Source organism: Eleutherodactylus coqui, chromosome 1 (assembly GCF_035609145.1).
Source record: "Eleutherodactylus coqui strain aEleCoq1 chromosome 1, aEleCoq1.hap1, whole genome shotgun sequence".
Classification (NCBI taxonomy): Eukaryota; Metazoa; Chordata; class Amphibia; order Anura; family Eleutherodactylidae; genus Eleutherodactylus; species Eleutherodactylus coqui.
In genome coordinates, this window is record NC_089837.1 from 351,810,561 (window position 1) to 351,832,088 (window position 21,528).

Here is a 21,528-nt window from a genome sequence, read left to right on the forward strand (position 1 = left end):
TACCAAAGGCTACCACCCAAAGCCTCACTGTATAAATAAAGTATAGAACATGTGACTTGTAGGTTCCTGAGACGTCTTGACAGCAATGAACCTTGCTCTACATTTTTGGATCTCTGCTGAATAATCCGGAAAGAAGGAAATTTTGTTGCCATCAATAGTGATATCTGGATGTTCACGTTTCTTACCGAGAATAATATCAGGATTCTTGTAGTGTATCAATTTTACAAATATAGGCTATGGCGGTGTATCGGTCGATAGTGGCACAGCATATACCTGGGTTAGTGTTTCTTTGCCAAACGCAGATTGGAGACATTATTCAATATAGGCACTCCTACTCGATGTATGTTGTTTCAGCGTAACCCATTTTCCAGATCATCAGTTTTAGCATTTAATGCCATAATTGAGTGGTTGTATATACTAAGATCTTTCAAAGCTCTGGTGATCCTATCCTCCAAATCACTAATATGTTTCTCTGCTGCTGTAGTGCATTCTGATATCTTTTGGATATTATGTCTGAGAAAGGTGATATCCTCTTTCATATTCCCTATTTGTACAGCCAGAGAGGAAATATAAACTTATTACATTTAGTAACTGTCAAAAAAATATTTTTAAGTATGGGTTCAGACTGATTAATTTGTGTATACATAGTAGTAAGATCACTGGCTGTTGCGCAATAACTGTTGAGTTTGACACAGCCTATGACCCGAAGTGAGCCTCATCCCCTTCCACAGCCTATCTTGCTCTGCCTCTCTTCCAACATTGGATTATTAATATATACTTATCCATAGACATAGGATAAACTACATAGCGCATTCATTACAGCATATCCCTTCACAACACATACGATGGATATGTGTCCAAAAGAAACAAAACATCACATAACACGCAAAATACTGTTTATGTGATGTATTCCCTAGATGTAGCTAGTGCTAACCTATTTTGCATCTGTACTACTAAATACTAACACATTTGATATAAAATGGCAGATTTTAGATAGAATGTTACAGATGATGAATGATGTGGCAAAATGCTACTTTTGTAATGACTTCATCAAGAGAAAAGAATATTTGTTTGAAAGGCATTTTATTTGTTGGCACATAATTAAACAAAATATAGCACTCTGATAATGTACAGTCACTTCATTTACATAAGTCTACCACATTTGTAAGAAAAAATATTTATTAGGCTTCTATCAACAGCGTGTCACATTTGTAAAACTGCACAAAATCATCAAACTGTTTACAATAAAAGACAGTGATTGGTTCAATCATTCGAGGGGTTGTCCAAAAGAGCTCTTCACCTGTCCATTGGTTGTGCTTGGCATTGCTGCAATACCATACACAACCTGTGGGAAAATGTAGCATAGTTTTTGGAAGAATGCAGTCATGTTTTTCTAATCCTGGATAACCCCTTTAACACTGAAACATATTCAAAATTACTGCAAAAATATACAAATATAAAACAAGAGTGATCTGCAAAAGTCTCATAAATTAGATTGCATGTGGATCCAGTGTAAAGCGCAGCAGGTCTGGAGAATTGTGGTGTGAAACTGACATTAAGGGTGCAACACTAAATCTAGCAAACATTGCTCATTTGGCTGACAGCTCTCTTTCTCCAAAAATCCCTATAAACATGAATGCATGGGTTCACATGTTGATTTCTTTCTAGGGAACAAGTTTATTTACACCCCCATCCCCCCAAATTGTCAGGCTACAACATAGATTATTTGCCTTTCCCTCCAAAAGTTTTTGGTTTGGCTGACTGTATTCTAATGTGTTCTAATGTTCATGGATAGATTAACCCTTTCCAATCCAATTTGTAACCTGGTTTTTCTAGGGGGCTTACTCTTTTTTTGCCGTTATACAACGGCGCTATATGCTGGCTAAAGCCAGTACTGCATGAGGTGACACGTTGGATAGGCTCCAACAGCAGAGAGGCTGGCAATATACAGTAGGAGAACCCCGACGGGCATCTTCCAACATCGGAGCTGTACAGCCTAAAATCAAAATGTCTTCAGAGGTCAGACAGTGGATTAGAAAGGGTTAAAGATATTCAGTGCAGTTACTTGACTCAATCCACAGAACAAATGAACAGGTATCAACTTTCATAATGACCAATGATCATTACTTATCTGCATAGCGCAATAAAAGATTTTTCGAAGTGGCATCTGCATTATCAGCTATTGATCTTCTAACTAATTACTAATCCACGGCCACTTACATGTTAAAGAGTAACTAATCTTACTTTTTTTTGCATGATTAAAGGTGTTCTCTCACAAAAGATATTCCAGGACTAACGTTAGAATAGTGCAACCTGCTGTTTTTATTCTGTGTCCACCTCAGTAAATGTTATGAGGTGGTCACACATGCTCAGTCTTACGTCTCTGTAGCAATAATTTCATATTCTATTATCACTTACCCAACATCTCTTCTGACATCAGAGAAGATGCAGCAACTTCAGAATCAGCCGCTCGCCACACCAGGGATTCCTCAATAGATAGCATCCATTGGGAGAACAATGTCCTAACCTATAGCTTATGTCCCTTTCACATGGGACGACAGTCATCTAAACAACTGCACGAGTGCTAAAGGCACCGCTAAGGTCACTAGCGCTCGCGCTGAGCATTTAGACTGACAGATGTCACCTCTTCATCGTGGGCTTCTCACTCAGTGCTTCATCTTCTATGTGAAGCGGAGAGTATTTACAGTGAACGACAAGCCCGCGATCCAGCAATGGTTTTTATGCTGACTGAAAGTCAGTGATAACGAAGAAGTGAATGAATAGTAAATGACTTTTTTGCATTTATACTGAATGATTATCTCTCAATTTTTTTCGTTTGAATGAATTTTGAGCAATAATTATCCAGTCTAAATTGCCCATTAGGTTTAGTGCATCTTGAAAAAGGAAATCTATCAATAAACTCGCCGCCTGATTATACCCTTAGGCTAACTTCACACGGGCGAGTGCGATATCGAACCATGAATAAAAACCGTCTCACATCACTTCGGGAAAAAACAGCCACAGCGTTTATCCCGATTGAAAGAACAAAGGACTCATGTTTACACGTAAAGATAATTGTTTGACATCACTGCCATTTCCCTCATAAGACCCCCATTTACACTTAAAGATAATCGCTCAAAACTTGCTCAAACAATAGTTTGAGTGACAATTTTGAGCAATCATCTTTGCATACTTTATAGTAGCTAAGTAGCTACTATAGAATATACAGCCGGAGTGGGACACAGTCGCTAATAGAATAATACAACTGTTCTGCATAAGCAAACAGCTGTATTCCTTTCCGCTCTGGCTACTAGTGTCCCCAATGTGAATTCACAGTGAGAAACTAGCAGAGAGAATCTTATCAGTGCAGCCGGCTGTGATAACAGCCTCCTCCGCTGATAACAGCTGATCGCTCAATTCTAGCAAACTAGAATTCAGCGATGAACGACTCGTGCACGGAAACTGCACAATGTCCCTGCATTTAGACAGAATGATAATCACTCAAAAGACGGCTTTGAGTGATTTTTGAGCGATTCTCGTTGTGTCTAAATGGGCCTTTAGCTAGGTTGTTTGGTAATGTTTATATGTAAAGTGGACATAGACAGGATAAGTGGAGGATTATTTGCTCAGGTGGCCATGTGTTTGTGTGTGTCTATGTGAAGAATCTCTAGCAGGAGGTTTTTAATTAGTGTGAAGAAAAAGCCATTGTCTAGTGCTGCATGAATCATTGTGTTTAGCTAGGCAAACAATCACCCCTCACCTCTAGTTGTTTGAAAGACTGAACGACTAAACAACTGCTGTTTAAACCTAAGGAAAAGCGAACAAACTAATGACTATTTTTAAGCAGGCTGAAACTCAGCGATCAACGACAAGTGAACGAATAATGCATGATGGCTTCGCGTTTACAGAGAACAATTATCACTCACTTATGCTTGTTTGAACGAATTTTTAGCAATAATTGTTGCATGTAAATGGGCCTAATTCTTCAGATACCACAGTCAATGTTGATTGCAGCATCTAATTGAATCTACAGAATAAACTTTTTTCCTTTATTAAAAGAAAAGAAAAAGAATAGCAAATCTACACAATTGTTACTTCTACATCCATGAAGCCCCATGCTATGAAATGAAACATATTCATTTATTATGCATGGCAAACTCCATAAAAAGAAAAAAACAATGTCAGATTACCCGTTTTCTAATCATCTTGCATCCCCAAAACAGGGATAAAAAGCAATCAAAAAGTTGTACATACCCTAAAATGGTACCAATGAAAACTAAGTTGTCCCACAAAAAACAACACGTTGACGAAAAAATAAAATTGCTTGGGTCTTGTAATGCGGTGACACAAAAATGAATATTTTGTGTTTTTGTGCAAAAGTAGAAAAAACTTAACAAGACTGTATAAATTTGATAATAATATAATAATCATAATGACCCGTAGTATAAGGATAATATATTTATACCTCATGCAGAGTTCTATAAATATGTATAAATTCCCAAAAATTGCTAAATTGCTGTTTTTCATTCCCACCCCCCAAAACATTTATAAAAATTATTTAATACATTTTATGTACCCTAAAATGCTTCCTATAAAATTACAACTCATCTTGCAAAAAATCTTATACAGATACATGAAATAAAAATAAAAAACAGATATGAATACTGGAATACAAAGGGGAAAAGATTTAACAGATCCTTAGGCCTCGTTCAGACGAGTTTTTGCGCCGTTTGCAGTGCACAGAATGCACTTCTATAAGGAACCAATAGGCTCCTATAGAAGCATTCACATGGTGCAACAACTATGTTTGTCTGAAAGAGCCCTTAAAGGGGTTCTGTCATTAAAATAAAAAAATGTATACTCACCTGCATCCTGCCCTGCATCCCTGTAGAGTTAAGCCTCTAAAAATAAAAGAGTGAAAATAAAAAACTCACCTAATCCTGTTGTTGTTCTCCCTTCTCTGTTTACCTGCCGCGTGCAGGGTCGGCTCCTGCGCGCTCCTGCCGTCCTGGGCGCGTCTAATCTCTGCCATCCATGAAGAGTTGATGGCGAGTGCGCATGTGCACCAGAAGGGGGGCGCATGCACACTCGCTATTGACTCTCCGAGGATGGCATTGGTTAGATGTGGCTAAGCCAATCAGTGGGCAACGTGCTGACCACTGACCCGGGTGGCAGTACTTGCTGCCCGGCATGGTTGGAGCAGGGGCGGAAGCTGGCACTTTGCCAGCTTCTGCCCTGCGATCGGACAGCTGCCGGAGAGAAAGAAGAGGAGCAGCAGCCTCCCAGTGACCGGTCCCATTCGACACAGGTGAGTATATATTTTTTTGTTTTTTTCTGACAGAACCCCTTTAAATGGGTTTGTCCAGAACTAGAAAAAACGGTTTGCTTTTTTTCCCCAGAAACAGCACAACATCTGTCTATGGGCTGTATCTCATCCTCATTTAAGTGAATGTAATGAAACTGCTCATACCATACACCGCACGAGGACAGATATGCACTGTAAACACTGCAGATTCTCTTTGCTAATCCTGGACAAACCACTTTAGGGCGGCCTCACACGTGCACATTTGCAGCCGCAAAATCTACACACTGAATGCGCAGCAAACAGAACCCTTTGAATTAAATGGGTTCCTTCACATGCAGGTAAAAAACCACGACATTCTCAATTTTCATGCACAAATGCACACGGAAGGCCTCCGTCTGCCTGAAATTCACAAGTTCATTGCGCGATTTCACAGACTTAACCCTTTCCAATGCAATTTGTATCCTGGTTTTCCTAGGGGGCTTACTCTTTTTCTGACGTTATACAACGGCGTTATCTGCTGGCTAAAGCCAGTACTGCATAAGGCGACACATTGGATAGGCTCCGACAGCAGAGAGACTGGCAATATACAGTAAGAGAATCTCGACGGATATCTTCCAACATTGGAGCTGTACAGCCTTAAATCATAATGTCTTCAGAGGTCAGACAGTAGATTGGAAAGGGTTAAATGAGAACACCTGGGAATACCAAGTCAGCTGACCCACTTACTAAGTAGGCAGCCCTGTCTACTCTAACATGGCACTGCCATGACCAGCAGTCCTTGCAGTGCAGTAAAGAACAGTGAAAAGCACTATTACGGGCTCAATAGCCTACAATTGTGCACCCCACATAGCGCATACATGTCTTGCAATAGTGAGCGTATATGTGCTTACCCCAGTGTGAGGCTGCCCTTAGGACTAAAAACTTTGCTATATCAGTACATTTACTTGAGACATAAAGTCATACTAAGCCATAACGTAATTTTCTAGGTAACTTTCACTCGAGACTGTGTAACTGAAAATGTTATATTGTTTTTGTAAAAATAAAATTCCTATTAAAATCTAATGTTTAAAAAAATGTTTATTATTAGAGATGAGTGAGTATACTCGCTAAAGGCAATTTCTCGAGCGAGCATTGCCTTTAACGAGTACCTGCCCGGTCGGGGCAAAGGGTTCGGGTGCCGGCGACGGGCAGGGAGCTGCAGGGGAGAGCGGGGTGGAACGGAGGGGAGATCTCTCTCTCACTCTCTCCCCCCCGCTCCCTCCTGCTGACTGCCGCTACTCACCGCTCCCCCGCGCCGGCACCCGAACCTCCTGTCTCGAGCAGGCAGGTACTCGCTAAGGGCAATTTAGCGAGTATACTCGCTCATCTCTATTTATTTTTAAAAATTACATTTTTGTGAGGATTTTTCCAATATTAATGTGACTGTTAGGATGTTAAATTATAAGGTCTGTAAAAGGCTCTCATAACGCCTCGGAAAATAGTTACAGGATATCTTTCTGCTCTCCTAACTTGTCGGTTTAAGGGTGATTGCCTGCAGACGAATATCTACCATGTTTACCGCAGCGGAAATCTGCGTGAATTCCGCAGCTATTAGATTCTGTTAAACCTAATAGATTTCTGCCTGCCAATGCTCACTTGTGGATTTCCGCAGCGGAAAATAAATCACAGCATGTTCTATTTGCCGTGGATTTACGCTGTGAGAGGTCTCCATTAATATAGCATTAATGGAGACCGCGGAATTCCACAACCACTCGCAGGCACTTCTTTGTTTAGAAATGCGGTACTCCTGCAGCGTAAATCCACGGGCATCTCACGCGATGCTCGTGGGCATGAGCCCATAGTAAATTCTTGCGTTACTCATAAAATAACACATTTGAAGCATATTTTCTTAGAAGTTGCATTATGCTTTTTCTATAGTATTCTGAAATTGTATGAGATTGATAAATGGATGTTACAGTTGTCAATGAAGCAGGGATATAGAGAAAGGCTCATGGGCCCAGGTGCAAAAGTTTATCTTGGGGGCCCCCCAACTTCTCTTAATTCCTTAACAAACAGGCATTACTTGAAGCTCCTGGGCCCCAATGCAAAACCTGTAACAGGGCCCCCAACTATAATACTTTATTCATAGTACTGAGCTCCCTATATGGAGAAGAGAGGCCTTATGGGCCCCCTAAGGCTCCTGGGCCTGGGTGCAACCGCATCCTCTATAGTTACGCCAGTGCAATGGAATGTGTCCTTATACAGTCTGTCCAATCAGTACATGCACAGTGAATGTCAGATGTTATTGTATACAGTGGGCTCAAGAGCTAAAGGTGCTTTTATACGGAATGATTACCATTTAGATTTTGAACGGTTATCATTAAGTGTAAGTGCATGCACCGACTGAACGACCAATGAGTAGTCTTTCACTTCTCTATTCGTTGTTCAATTTCTGCATGCAGAAAACTGAATGGCGCATCGTTCCTTGTAAACGGGCAGTCATTCACTCATGCTCACTTTCTGTGAATGGAGGCAGGATGGAATGATTCCCAGCGTGCTCTGGCTCCATTTATTAGTGATGCTTGTTCCTGTAAAAGCACAGGAATGATTATCACTGGGACGACCTGTCGGGCATCTGTTGCCAGACAGATCGTCCCAAGTAAAAACACCCTTAGTCTGCTCTATACATGGTGCGTGTTGTCTGTCTTTGGCAGTTGACACCCAGCTACAACTGCCAGCATCAGGGAAAATGCCAATTGATGGATGTTAACTCTTTAGATGTCACTGTCCGTACTAACAGTGACATTTAAAAGGCCTAAAAGCAGGAAGGGGTTTCCTCTGTTACTTGAATTGCTCCACTGTAACAAGATCACAGGTGGCCATTTGATTGTCATGGCAGCCTGAGGCTTTGTGAAGGCCCCCAGGGATGCCTTGTATTTCTGCCTATTCGGCCATACCTGTGGCATGTTTTAATACAATGCCTGCAGAAATTCCATATACTGCAATACTGATGTATTGCAGTATACTGTGTAAGCACTGAAATGATTGCTAGTTCAAGTCCCCCTATTATAAGGACTTAAATTATTAGTAAAAATAAAATCAAGTAACAACCTAATTTTGACCAACAGTGTATGTATTCTTAGTAGGGAGAGGAGATTTAACTACTACCCAACATCTCTGGCAGCTGCTTATTTTACCTGAGATCATCTGTCGTTGGGGGAGAATTAGGAGGCCCCCATGCACATTGACTGGTTGGCCAAAACTGGCAGATTTCCCAACAATAATCTAATGTATATGGCCACCTTAAGCCTTTCCTTGACTACATGTAAATTGAAACTTATTTTACCACTGGATCACAAAAGAAAAGAGGTGATAAAGTGCATCCCCTACCACTAATATGTAAACAAATACAATTTACTATAAAACTTTGTAACGTCCCTTTTACGCTGGATGACAGTTGGGTAAACGGCTGAACGAGTGCTGACGTCCCCGCTAAGGTCGTTGGCACTTGTGCAGAGCATTTAGACTGGCAGACTTAACCGCTGGATCGCGGGCTTCACATTCCATGTGAAGCGGGAACGTTTACACTGAATGACAAGTTCGCGATCCACCAATGGTTTTTGTGCTTGACTGAAAATCAGTGATAACAAATAGTGAATGATGTTTTTGCATTTAGTCTGCAGGATTATTGCTCAATTACGTTCGTTTGAGTGGATTTGGAGTGATGATCGTCCCATGTAAATGGCTCATAACCTTAATAGCTGTTCATATGGCATCAGACTTAATCAGTTCTAAACAATTGCTATATCTCTAGAGAGCAAAAGTGTCTGATGGGCTGAGTGTGATAAGCAGTGTAGTATAGCCGAGCTAAGAGGAAAATAAGCTGAAATGGCGCTGAGGGAAGGTGCTGTGGAGCTGAAGCTCTATATCATTCCCCTCTTTTCTGGAAGATGTTCAGTGACTGTTTTTATAATAATGAAAAAAAGGCACCACCTGAAAAGTTTTGGAGTTCTTAATTTAAGAGTTCATTCATTTTGCTTCAATTACTGTAGGCCTGAACATCAACTCATCATTCAATATTTGATTTGAACAGCATAAATTACAAGTACTATGTATTTGATTTTAATGGTTTTACAGTTTTGAACCTTGATTATTTTTAGATCCTGGATTGAATTGCTATCATTTTCACAACTAATTTGGTTGTGGTTATTATATACAATCACAGAGTATTATACTGTATAACGTTTGGTAGTCATTTTTTTTAATAATGAATCCTTTAGGACATCCTATGTCAATTGTTCATCATGGTATAGGATGCAGCAGGCGTTGGTTGTAGGTCCAAATAACAAATCCATGAAGAATTTGAATAGTGACTCCAACTGTTACATTTCTGTAAAAATACAATGCAAACTATTACTTTATTTTAACTTGTCATAATTTTACATATTCTATTTTATGTACTTTGGAGTGTATAATGAATCTAATTTTAATTTATAGAGTCTAACATCAATTTATATTTGAAATTACATAAGCAGAACTAATGAACTATCATTTGTATAAGGGCTCATTCAGATAGATGTATTTCACATTTAGATATAAGGGTTGTCTAGCTGTAAACTATTGATAGCCTATTTTTACTATAGACCATCAGTAGTAGATCAGCTCGGAGCCACTGCCTGGGACCCCTGGCCTTTAGCTATGCGCCAGGTCAGTGTGCTTCTGACTAGAACTGATTCCTGATGGAAGCTGATCCTACTGTAGTGGCCCAGCTTGATATTATACATAAAGTTGAGATTCCCATTAATTTCCTATCAGTGGCTAAATGTGTGTCCCAAACAGAAAATTAGATGGACAATATCTTCTAAAAATAAAAGTACATGTATAGTAGAGATGAGCGAGCATACTCGCTAAGGACAATTACTCGATCGAGCATTGTCCTTAGTGAGTACCTGCCCGCTCGGAAGAAAAGGTTCGGCTGCCGGCGCGGGTGAGAGGTGAGTTGCGGCAGTGAGCAGGGGGGATCAGGGGGGAGAGAGAGATCTCCCCTCCATTCCTTCCCGCTCTCCCTCGCCGCCGGCAGCCGAATCTTTTCTTCCGAGCGGGCAGGTACTCGCTAAGGGCAATGCTCGATCGAGTAACTGCCCTTAGCGAGTATGCTCGCTCATCACTAATACTTAGGCCTATATACATACATGCACACATCATAAAATCACTAGAACCAGAAAGGGCAAAAATCCTGTTATAAGCAGGAAATTTAAAATAAAACAACAACAACCTATAAAATGCAGGAATTATATACCTCGAAAAAGTAAGTGCACCCATAAACCCTATATATTTTCTGAAAGCAGAGAAGGTGCTGATTACAGCTGTCTTGATGGGCTCTTTACAGCCATGTCCACCTTCAAGTAACTTTCTGACAAATAGAATTTTTTTTATTGCATTAACATACATTTATGCCTAAAACTCCCCACAACTTGCTGTATTTCAGACAGTATTGCAGGTACAGCATTGGTTTTGCTCTAGTTTTAATGGTAAGATTAGCTGTAATACAATGCCAAAATCAAAGCTCTACATGCATACACGCTGCAGGAATACAGTTGAGAGTGAAGGCTGCAGTGAGAGCTGCAGGAATATGTAACTTCCACTTTAACCTCCTGTATCTCAGGCTATACTGGAGCTAGAAATGAATCTTGACTGAAATCAGATGCTTCTTATAAGTGCCTCTCTGTAAGGAGATACATCTTTGGTGTGAAAAGGGTTACCATGTGCCTGCACTTTTAGAAGACTTTTCAGAATAAGCTGCCATTTGTAGATGAGGAATAGCACTATTTCTGGTCATTATTTGACATCTGTCCTGCATTTTTCACCAATTACTATAGATGAGCTAGTATACTCGCTAAAGGCAATTGCTCGAGCATTGCCTTTAGCGAGTATCTCCCCCGCTCGAGACTGCAGGTTCAGGTGCCGGCAGCGGGCTGGGGAGAGCGGGGCGGAACGGAGGGGAGATCTCTCTCTCCCTCTCCCCCCCCCCCCGCTCCCTCCTGCTGACAGCCGCAGTCTCGAGCGGGGAAGATACTCGCTCATCTCTACCAATTACCCCTCTGCAGGTTGTATCTCTAATTTAGTTTTAACTGACATGGTGGGTGGAGACTACAGTAGCTGCTACAATGTTTTCTATACACACGCAGTTCCCTAACTCTCTGTAGTGCTGACAGAAAAATAAGAGCATACTAAAGGACAGTGTACAGCAGTACTCAACAGTGTAGGTATGATTTCAGTAGCTGCTGCACAGTCAATCTCTTATTAGCTGTAGCAGCATGTCTTTGTGAGTATCCCTGCTTCTTCCCCCTCTGCAGCAGCTTCCTAATCCCCCTTTTCTCTTCATATATTTATATGAGTAACATAAGACAACACCCACCTATACTTTCCTGTAATTCAGGTTGCTGTCTGTTACTAGAGACACAGTTTAATTGGGAACTGGCATTGAAGGGCCATGAGAACCCTCATGTCAGCATTTTAGATGGTTTTCTCAGCAAAAAAGTCATTTACAATACTGTGTAAAAGTTTTAGGCAGGGGTGGAAAAAATACTTTTAAGCAATCATTTTTTTCAAAAAAGAAGGCTTCTGATTGATTCCAAATTTAGTCTGCAGCAGGACAACAATCCCAAACATACAGCCAATGTAATTAAAGGGGTTGAATGCTCTCTGTGCAACTGGTGACCTATCCTTTGGATAGGTGATTAGTAGTTGATGGATGTAGGTCTGCTGCTTGGGGCCCCTGTCCACCAGCTGATTGTCCGGCCCGCTGCCTATAGCAGCGGGCTAGATGTTGTTATCAGTGGTCAGCACAGGACGTGGTAGCGCCAGCTTCCCTTCTATTGAGATGAATGGGAGCACAGCGCTGCTGCTCCACTTCCTGCTTCTCTCCTGGTCAGGAATGGATGGGACAATTCGACTTCCTCATCTAACTGCTAACGGCAATGTCTAACCTATTGCACTGGACAGCAGGCTGGACAATAAGCTGATGGCCGGGGGTCCCAAGCAGTTGTTCCCCTGTCCATCAGCCACTGATGACCTATCTAGAGGATAGGTCATTAATTGAAAAAAATTTACAACTATTTCCAGGGTGAAGACACTGTTTTGAAGACAAAATGTGGCCACACAAAATATTGATTTGAATACATTTTTCTTTTGTTCATTCACTTAGCATTTTGTTGATTGACCAAAAAACCTTTAGCACTTCAATTTTTGAAACACTCTTACTTTACAGCATTTTTTCCAAACTTGCCTAAAACTTTCACACAGTACTGTCAGTAGATAAAGTGATTTGCACTATTGCAAGCTATCACATTGGCCATCATATTGATACAAGTTGCTTCAAAGTGTGGGGACCCTTTAAGCAAGTGATAGTTCATTGATTATGCTTACTGTATGTAATATCAACTATTGATTAACGCAGATACAAATTTGTTGTATACAGTTGCTGATGAAAACTGAAGCCAAGTTAAAGATATGAAATATAATTATATTTTGAAAATAACAGTCACTGCATTGCAATATACAATTTTGAAATTTTGTTGATGGACCACCTAAATCCAGTTATACAATTCCTTCTTTATTAGTCTTTTTAATGTGCAAAGTGTGGGTTAAAAATTGAAGTAAAAAATAGAATTAAAAAAAAAATTTGATTATTTTGCTTATAAGTAATTTTATATTCACAGAGTATTTTGCTGATACATACCTTGTTCTTTTGAGAAATATCAAGCTTGTATGTATTAACTGGGAACTGCTGTTTCTGGAGCCCCAGAGCTCTGTGAATTCTCTTGATGAAAATTATTAGCATAAGGTGAGTTGTCTTCTTCACTTAATGTTTTCTGTAATGAGTAGATGCAAAACAACAGACTGTATTATGAAATGTTACAGAAGTAATGAATAGGTCTAAATGTCTTTAACAATGAAAGTACGTCTGCAACACTCTCATCTCATCAGTTTCGATAGCAGAAATTGATGGCCTCAAGTCACATATTTCATGAGTGTTGCCAGATTGCAGCAAAATGCTGCAGCTTCCTGATCTATGAGTTGCAGAACTGCGATCCATTGCGGGTGAATCACTGCAGCCATGGGGAATGCTCTGCTCAAGCTGTTTAACAGTCTGTCCTGATAGTGCTGTATTTTGAGGTTCCTCTCCACTGCCGGAATGAGATTTGTCATCCTTGTAGCAAGGATCAAGGAAGGTGGCCACCCTGTAATGACCTGATGTTTTGATGTGGGCTATGCACCGTTCCTTCTGCAAGCACTGCAGCATAACATCACTTATATACCTCTAATTTCTAAATAACTTTTCTATGCAAGATTAATTGTTGGAAGCTAGATGATTCTGCTGCCCCCAGAAATTAATAAATTCAATGGATTTAGAAAACTCAAAAAATTTTGATAGGTTAAACATAATAACCTACAAGTTTATCAATCTTATTGGAATCCCGGGGAGAATTTTTATTAGAACGAAACATGGGAATAATTTGGAATAATTCTTTTTCGTTCTTCTCAAGCCTGTACTAGGGCGACCATGGACCTGGGGGAATAAAGTTGGTTTTACTTTATTAAGCATTGTGGATGCTGCCTTTATTCATTTAATTCTTGGACTGTATTGAGAATTTGGGTCCGCTCCTATTTTTGGCTGGCGCCAAAACTTATCACCACTCCACCAGAGTACTGGTTTATTTGTGAGTGCTGCAGGTTAATACTTTGATGTTTTGAGGGGGTTAGGTACTTTATAAGTGGGCTGTGATCACACATTGTTGCCACATTCCATGTGTGAACACAGCCTTGTAAACATTTGTAATATGGAACACTTATTCTAGTTGTAATCTGTATTTTCTGTAATAAAACGAACATTATAAAAGGTTGCTTTTTTCCAGGGAAAGAACAAGATATATGACAGAAACATCTTGCAGGCTGCATGAGGTCTCTGCTCAAAGTTTGTAGGTGAAGACGGCTACTAAAAGAATAATTGATGCAATGAATACTGACAAGTAATTTAGTGCGAAAGATACCTTTTCACTTTTAGCATACTTGAATTTCTTCTCCTTGTAGTAATTTCTTTTTGGAAGCACGTGTAGTAACATTAAGTCACATACAATTGTGGCCTGAAAAACAAAGCCACAAAGATTAAAAGAAAGGTCTGAAGTTTACAGAATAAAATAGCACCATAGAGATCTACAGCATTTTTTACCAACATTATCTATGGGAATGAAGCCGCCTATCTCTTAGTAACACATTGTGGCGATATGTATGAACAGTAAGTGACACAGTGTCCTGGTCATGGTTTTTCTGTTCTCAGTTTGGCCTTGAACATTACTCCATGCAGCAAGCAGCAACCGGCTGGGTAAAAGATGCATGGCTCCTTAGCAAGTGTACTAAAAATTTCTCAAGAAAAATGAATTATATATATTTTTTTATTATCCATATATGTTCACATGGTGCTAAAGTACCAAGTATCTTACAATTTCTGTTCATTATTGATTATTTCAGTTCTTTATACATTTTACTAGAGGTGCGCAACCTGCAGATTGTGGAACTTGAGTTGCTAGAGAGAAACACAGTTGGTTGCCAGTCTGTGCGATCAGCTGTATTTTTACATGAAGATCTCCCATGCTGGTGGCAGCAGAGCTGCAATGAGCACTTTCTACGGCTATGAAGGAGAGCACTCACTGGCTAGTGCAGGCTCTGGTCATGCTTATAGGCTATATGAGTGTGAAGATGTGGTTCTGTTAGGGGAGGAGATTGTGATAGGGGAGTAAAGGTTCTATGTGGCGTAATGTGATGGGAAGGCATTTTTGTTGGAAGGAGAACGGTTCTGTGAGGGAAGAGATTGTGAGCCAGGGAGTTGTAGTTCCGAGGAAGGGGAGATTGTTATGTGGGAAAGTTGTTGTTCTGTGGAGGAGAGATATTGATGCGAGACGGGAGTTTTGTAAGGTGGAGGAGATGATGATAGGAAACGTAGTTCTGTGGTGGGAGATGATGTCCAAAATGCTACAGTAGTGGAGATGATGCCTCTGAAGGGAGGGAAATGATTGGGGTAAAGATGCGAAGTAGGTTTTGCTAAATATAGCATTTGGTTCAAATGAGGAAAGACACTGCTGTTTGTCGGTAACATAGCAGGCATTAAAAGATTATGACTAGTGTTGAGTGAAATATTTGGGTCATGAGTACTCATCCAGATGTTGTCCTTGGTTAGATTTGAACCTACACCTCCAGTACTGCAAATAGTAGTGCTAACAACTGCGCCACCACACTTGTCAATTCTGCTCTGGATGAGAACAGCAAGAATAAACAAAAAGAACATAAAAAACTCAGCTAGGTGTTGCCCTTGGTCAGTGTAGAACCTTCAATTCCAGCACTGCAAAGCAACAGTGCACCACCACTCTTGTCTGAGCCACTGCTCTTGTCTGCTCTGTTCCAGGGAAGGGGGAGAACAGTAGTAATAAAATCAATGAGAAAATAAAAACACCCCTCTGGATATTTCCCTTGGTCAGATTTGAAACAGTTTCAGCTCTGCAAACAGCAGTGTTAAGAACTAAGCAACCACACTTGTCCATTCTGCTCCAGAGAAGAACTGCAGAGGAGAAGAACAGGACAAATAAACACAAAGAGAACATAAAAACACCATCCAAATGTTGCCATTGGACAGATTTGAACCTAGAACTCTAGCAAGGCAACAGGGCTAGATTGTTCATGCTTGTTCTTCCTTCTTCCTACTCCTCCTCTGTGGTGAAGGAGAATGAGGAGAATGGAAGGAGAATAATAATAATACTACAGAGAAGGAGTAGTAGGAGAAGTAGTACAAGAAGAAGGAGGAGGAGAAGGAATCAGATAAAAGGAAGAAGATGAAGGAAAACAAGATCGTCTATTTCTTATGTTTCTCTTTATTTTGTTCTGAGGAAGAAGAAGAAGCTTGGTGGTTAGCAGTATTGCCTTGTAGCACAGCTGTTCTATGTTCACATCTGACTATGGACACCATCTGCATGGAGTATATATGTTTTCTTTCTGTTTATTGTTTTTATTTTTCTCCATCTTTTCCTTCTCCTTAGAAGAAAGAAGAAGTGTGATGGCTCAGTTGTTTGCAGTGCTGGAGGTATAGTTTCAAATCTGACCAAGGGCAACATTTGGATGAGTTTTTTAAAGTCCACACAAATGTTATCCTTGACTGAATTTGAACCTAGGACCCCAGCACTGATTTTATTGCCCAGCTGATCACAACAAGCAACACTAAATATGACCAATGAATTAATTTTCCATTTATTTTATTTAATTTACTTTCATTTTAAGTTAATGAATTTCTGACTTGTATGGCTTTGTTTGGCTATTTTTTAGTCACTGTATGGCTGTTATTTTACACACGGTTTTGCTGCTTTATTTACTTATTGTATAGTTTAGTTTTCTGCATCCTGCATGAATTTGACGCCCCTGCCCTTTATGTATGTAATTATCTGCACCCTGTAAGACTCTAGTATTTGTATTTCATATGGCCATGTTGACTACATATTATTCTATTATTTGTACTTTGATTTACTGAGTGGGTAAGGCTGTGTTCCCATTTTTGCAATACTCCCTCGCAGAAAATATTGAAAAGTAAGGGCTCATTCACCATGTAATATGCATGTGTATATCCCGTGTGTAACACGTGGTAAATGGAGGCAATGAAAATCAATTCATGCTTTGTGTAGATGCCTTGGGCACTCTGCGTCGGATCCTGAAGGACTTATACTTCTTCTTGCTGATTTCATTTCTGACTTTGGGTCAGTAAACTGCATGAAAACTGCTACAAAGACCTGTGTGTGAAACCACCCTATGGCAGGTGTAAGCATGATGTAGACATATGGATAAAGAGTGCTAACATGACACACTATAAAACATATTTATAAACTTACCACACCAAAAATACCAATTCCTGATCCTATTGTCGTCATTGTTGGAATTATATCAAATTTTCCTCCCTGTAAGATAAACATTGAAGATTTTGTTTCATTATGTACAGTACACCTCTCTGTAAAGTTGCTTCACTTGCTGTAGATGACTACAAATACATTTCTTTTAAATACTGGCCAGGTGTATTTTTGTGAACTACTAAGGCTTACTATATAATATTGTCTAGAAATACCTGCACTTTCTGTAGCCACCTGTGATATATTGCTAAGCTTCTAAATAAATTACACTTGTTTGTTATAAAATGGTAACATTTGTTACTCCATCCCTGATGAAGGCACCCAAGTAGTCTCTAAAGCTTGCACTGTTAACATAATTTCTTTTTACCAAATAGTTTTCTTTTTCTTTTTAACCTTTTCAAAACTGGCGGTGTTTTGGGTCATGATGCTCAGAGCAAAACTGCCACATTGTAAGGCTACCTAGACACAGGCAAGTGTGATATCTGGACAAAAACTCGTCCCAATATCTCGCTCGTAAATGTGAGATTTACCTGCAGATGAGAGGTGATTTTCAGGCGAAAACGCATCACATCTGTGAAATTCCGATCCTCCTGCACGGATTTCATGCGTGATAGATGATCAAAAGTGTTTCCCATATATTTCAAGTGTAACTCTTGCATGCACATCACACGGCATGCGAGAGCCATGCGATGCATTACAGCTCCTATTGAAATCAGTGGGCGATGTGTTCCAAGGAACACGAAGACATAGGCCAGCCGTGTCAAAAGAATGGGGTTCATATTCAGACGAGATTTGTGCGTCTTGCAACACACAAATCTCACGTGCGTTTCTTGGCCAGGTAAAAGTGGCCTAAAATTATTTTTTTTTTTAGTTCGGTGCGTACTTCAATTTTGTTGCAGGCTTTCCCTTATTTTTAACATATTTATATTTCACTGCTATAGCAGAGATTAGTACATGATCGGTGTGTTCCCTGCTGTCCCCAAATGCAGAAGAAGTCCCTGCAAAATCAATAATCATTTCATAGGTATCCTGGATCTCCCAATAGCAAAATGTCCCGTGCAAATTAACGAGGGTGCGATCGCTGGATGGTAGGCCAACAAGGTTATGAAATTTTGAAAATGCCAAAACATAATTTTCTGGCATCCCATATTCTGTTACATTCACACAAATGCTAATTGCTTTCATGCACAAATGTTGCTCTGACGTATATAGAGAACTATTTTGGTAGAAATTTAATATTTTCATATTGTGAAATGGGTAATCTCTGTGATGACCTTCCAATATAAAATATCAAAGGCAAATCAATTGAACAACATGTACGTTACCTTTCCATTTACAAGGATGTCAAAGCGAATGCCAAAAACCTTGAATAATGTTCTTTTTTTAATTCCATCTTCTTTGTAGTATCTTGCATGCCTTTAAATGGAAATATTTTAGCAGTTCCTCTTTTTCAAATGATAGAATTGTCAAGTTGTTAATGTGAATATTGTATAATAGTGACCGCAATGATTAACAAATGTATTTTAGAGTATGTACTGAATACATGAGATTTTCACAGTAATGGCAGAATTTCAGATGTCTATTAGTAGAGTAATATTTTTAGTGTATGTTAGATATAATAACTTCAAACATCTAATAAGGAATGAAATCCTCTAATAGGATATTGTTTTCAAACATTCCATGCATTTCATGTATTTTGTGTAACATTGCATTATGACATTTTATTAAAACAGGCCTACCTGAAGTTGAAACCTTTTGACACTGAGTTGTCATCATGTAGGCCATGGAAATGATATGTCGGTTTGCAGTGCTTTAATGGCCAATCAAGATCACAGTGCCAGTCTATTACAATACCAATCGTTCCTCCCTGTAGCATGATACATTTTTAGCAGCATGAATTGCAATAGTCATAAGGTTTATAGCATTACACTGATATTATTTCCAGAATAAATAAAAGGGAATGTGTCATCAGTAAGAGCCATATTATATAAATCAGGTTTTTATTATAACCATTTTTGACTGTTGTTTGGCAATCTTGTCACAGAACCAGATTAAGTCTAAGTATCCGAAGAGCTCTTCACCGAGTAGACCTAAATATAAAAACTAACTTTTTTTAAGACAAATACTTAAAAACACACACATTCAGGGCACAGGTGGCACATGGTAGGCGCACTGTCACAACTGGTGACTAGATACACTAAAGACAGGACGTCAACGAACAATACAAACACTCAGACAAACTAACATCAAAGGCAATCATCTCCTCTTTCGTGGGTCTTAGATGATAGAAATACAACTAGACCTTACAGAAGAGTAGAAGAACTAAGCATCTATAGTGCCTTGGTTCCACAAGGGTGCAATAGTCTATCCAGGGCCACATTGGAATGTCATTGGCCCTGCCGCGACCCTAGTAGTAACACAGAGCCCCAGATAAAATGTAGCAGAACTCAGACAAGTAATTTTGAGCTTAAATTCAAAAATTCTCAGAACTCAGGTAGGTTGTTAGAACTCAGGTTTACATTCATTGAGTTTTGATTCATAATTCTCAGAACTCAGATAGGTGACTTGAGCTCGGATTTATATTCAACGCGTTTCTCTGCAAATTATGCAGGAAATTCTAGAGCCAATACTGAGAACCTATTACTGTAAGAGAGACCCAAGAGGTCTTCAATAGAGATGAGCGAGTATACTCGCTAAGGACAATTGCTCGATCGAGCATTGTCCTTAGCGAGTATCTCCCTGCTCGGAAGAGAAGGCTCGGCTGCCGCCGCAGGTGACAGATGAGTTGCGGCCATGAGCAGTGGGGAGCGGGGGGAGAGAGGAAGAGAGAGATCTCCCCTCCGTTCCTCCCCGCTCTCCCCCGCCGCTCCCCGCCTGTTGCCAGCAGACGAATCTTTGCTCCAGAGCGGGCAGGTACTCGCTAAGGGCAATGCTCGATCGAGCAATTGCCTTTAGCGAGTATGCTCGCTCATCTCTAGTCTTCAACTATATAGTCAGATCAAGTCTGAGAGCTTAACTGCAAAAAATATATTGCAGCAAGTATGCGGGACCAATAACCTGAGAACATGAGACCTAGGAGATTGCCAGCCTATCTAGTTCCCTCAGATGCACTACCCTGGGCCCAGACAGGGTAAAATAGAAAATCTATCTGTAACTTCTGAGACCAGAGAAATGTTCTGGCTCACTGCACAGGACCTGTCCACCTAAAATTAGGGTCATAGACTGGAGCAGCTTGTTTGGCAAATCTATATACAAAAATCCTGAAATAGTTCAATTTTCACACCAGCCAATAGAGCACACACAACAAGCTCGTATTTTCTGCTTTCTTCAGATCATTACTGTGTAGACTGAGCCAGGTTCAGCAGAGTCATCTTATTATCATTAGTAGGTGGCAAATTTAATGACATATGAGCATTTTATTGCAGTTCTTAGGGCCTAAATATGGCAAAATACTAAAGGTGGCTATACACATTAAAGGGAATGTATCAAGTATTTAAAGGTTTTGTCAAGTTAGAAATTGACATTTTAAATTAGATCCTAATGAGTTCCAAGAATAAAACAAATGGTACTCACCTGTCCTCAGCCCTGAAAATTCTCCCAGTCTGTGTTGAAAGCAAAATTCAGATGACCACTGCCTGCCAACCAGAGGCTACAGCGTCACTGCCCATTCTCCTGACTTAAGTGCTCACATCCTGGACATCATGATGCCAGAAGTTTGGAATGGTGAAAAACAATAAAAATCAGCTAACTGGGACTGCTGTAGTAATCAGTGTGGAAACCGCAATACTTCAAGATTTTTATATTTATGTGCATTGTCAGACCTCCGGCAGTAACTTCTGCTCTGTGGCAACAAAGGATTGGGCATGTTGAAATCCAACAAATCCAATCATCCTTTCTTCCAACATTTGTCAGAAAGGGAGAGTTGGGTGGTCATCATACAAATTAGATCTACGGCCGATCTCCCTGAAATTAGTAGGTTTATGTGAGTTCTGTTTAATATGTTTGCGCCCTCAACACCATACAATTAGATAAGGGTCTGTATGAAGGTTCTATGCCACTTAGTTTCTGATGTACACCATCTGTTCTAGGAGACTGAAGTAGTCTATCGACACACACATACACTCCTTGCTTTTTAAGTAGACTGCTGGAAGAATGTTTGCGCCTCCAATACATAGAAAACAAATAGCTACAACTTTTAAAAGGTAAATACATCTTTTACATGCTTAAGGGCTCAGTCAGACGGGCGTTTTTATGTGCGAATTTATGTGCGCAAAAACGGATGCCTAAAAAAATTTGCGT

At 39.9% G+C, this 21,528-nt stretch overlaps 1 protein-coding gene across 2 annotated transcripts in view; it reads right to left on the minus strand.

Annotated features, from left to right (window-relative positions):
• Nucleotides 1-1,066: 1,066 nt before the first annotated feature.
• P2RX1 (purinergic receptor P2X 1) overlaps nt 1,067-21,528 on the minus strand; it is an 85,652-nt gene continuing 65,190 nt past the window's right edge. For both annotated transcript variants that reach the window (XM_066576931.1, XM_066576921.1), the window contains 6 exons: nt 18,969-19,096; nt 18,555-18,645; nt 17,215-17,280; nt 14,338-14,430; nt 13,026-13,158; nt 1,067-9,674 (listed from right to left, as the gene is read on the minus strand). In XM_066576931.1, coding sequence (XP_066433028.1) covers nt 13,060-13,158; nt 14,338-14,430; nt 17,215-17,280; nt 18,555-18,645; nt 18,969-19,096 — 477 coding nt within the window. In that variant the 3' untranslated portion in view covers nt 1,067-9,674; nt 13,026-13,059. The remainder of the gene's footprint in view (nt 9,675-13,025; nt 13,159-14,337; nt 14,431-17,214; nt 17,281-18,554; nt 18,646-18,968; nt 19,097-21,528) is intronic.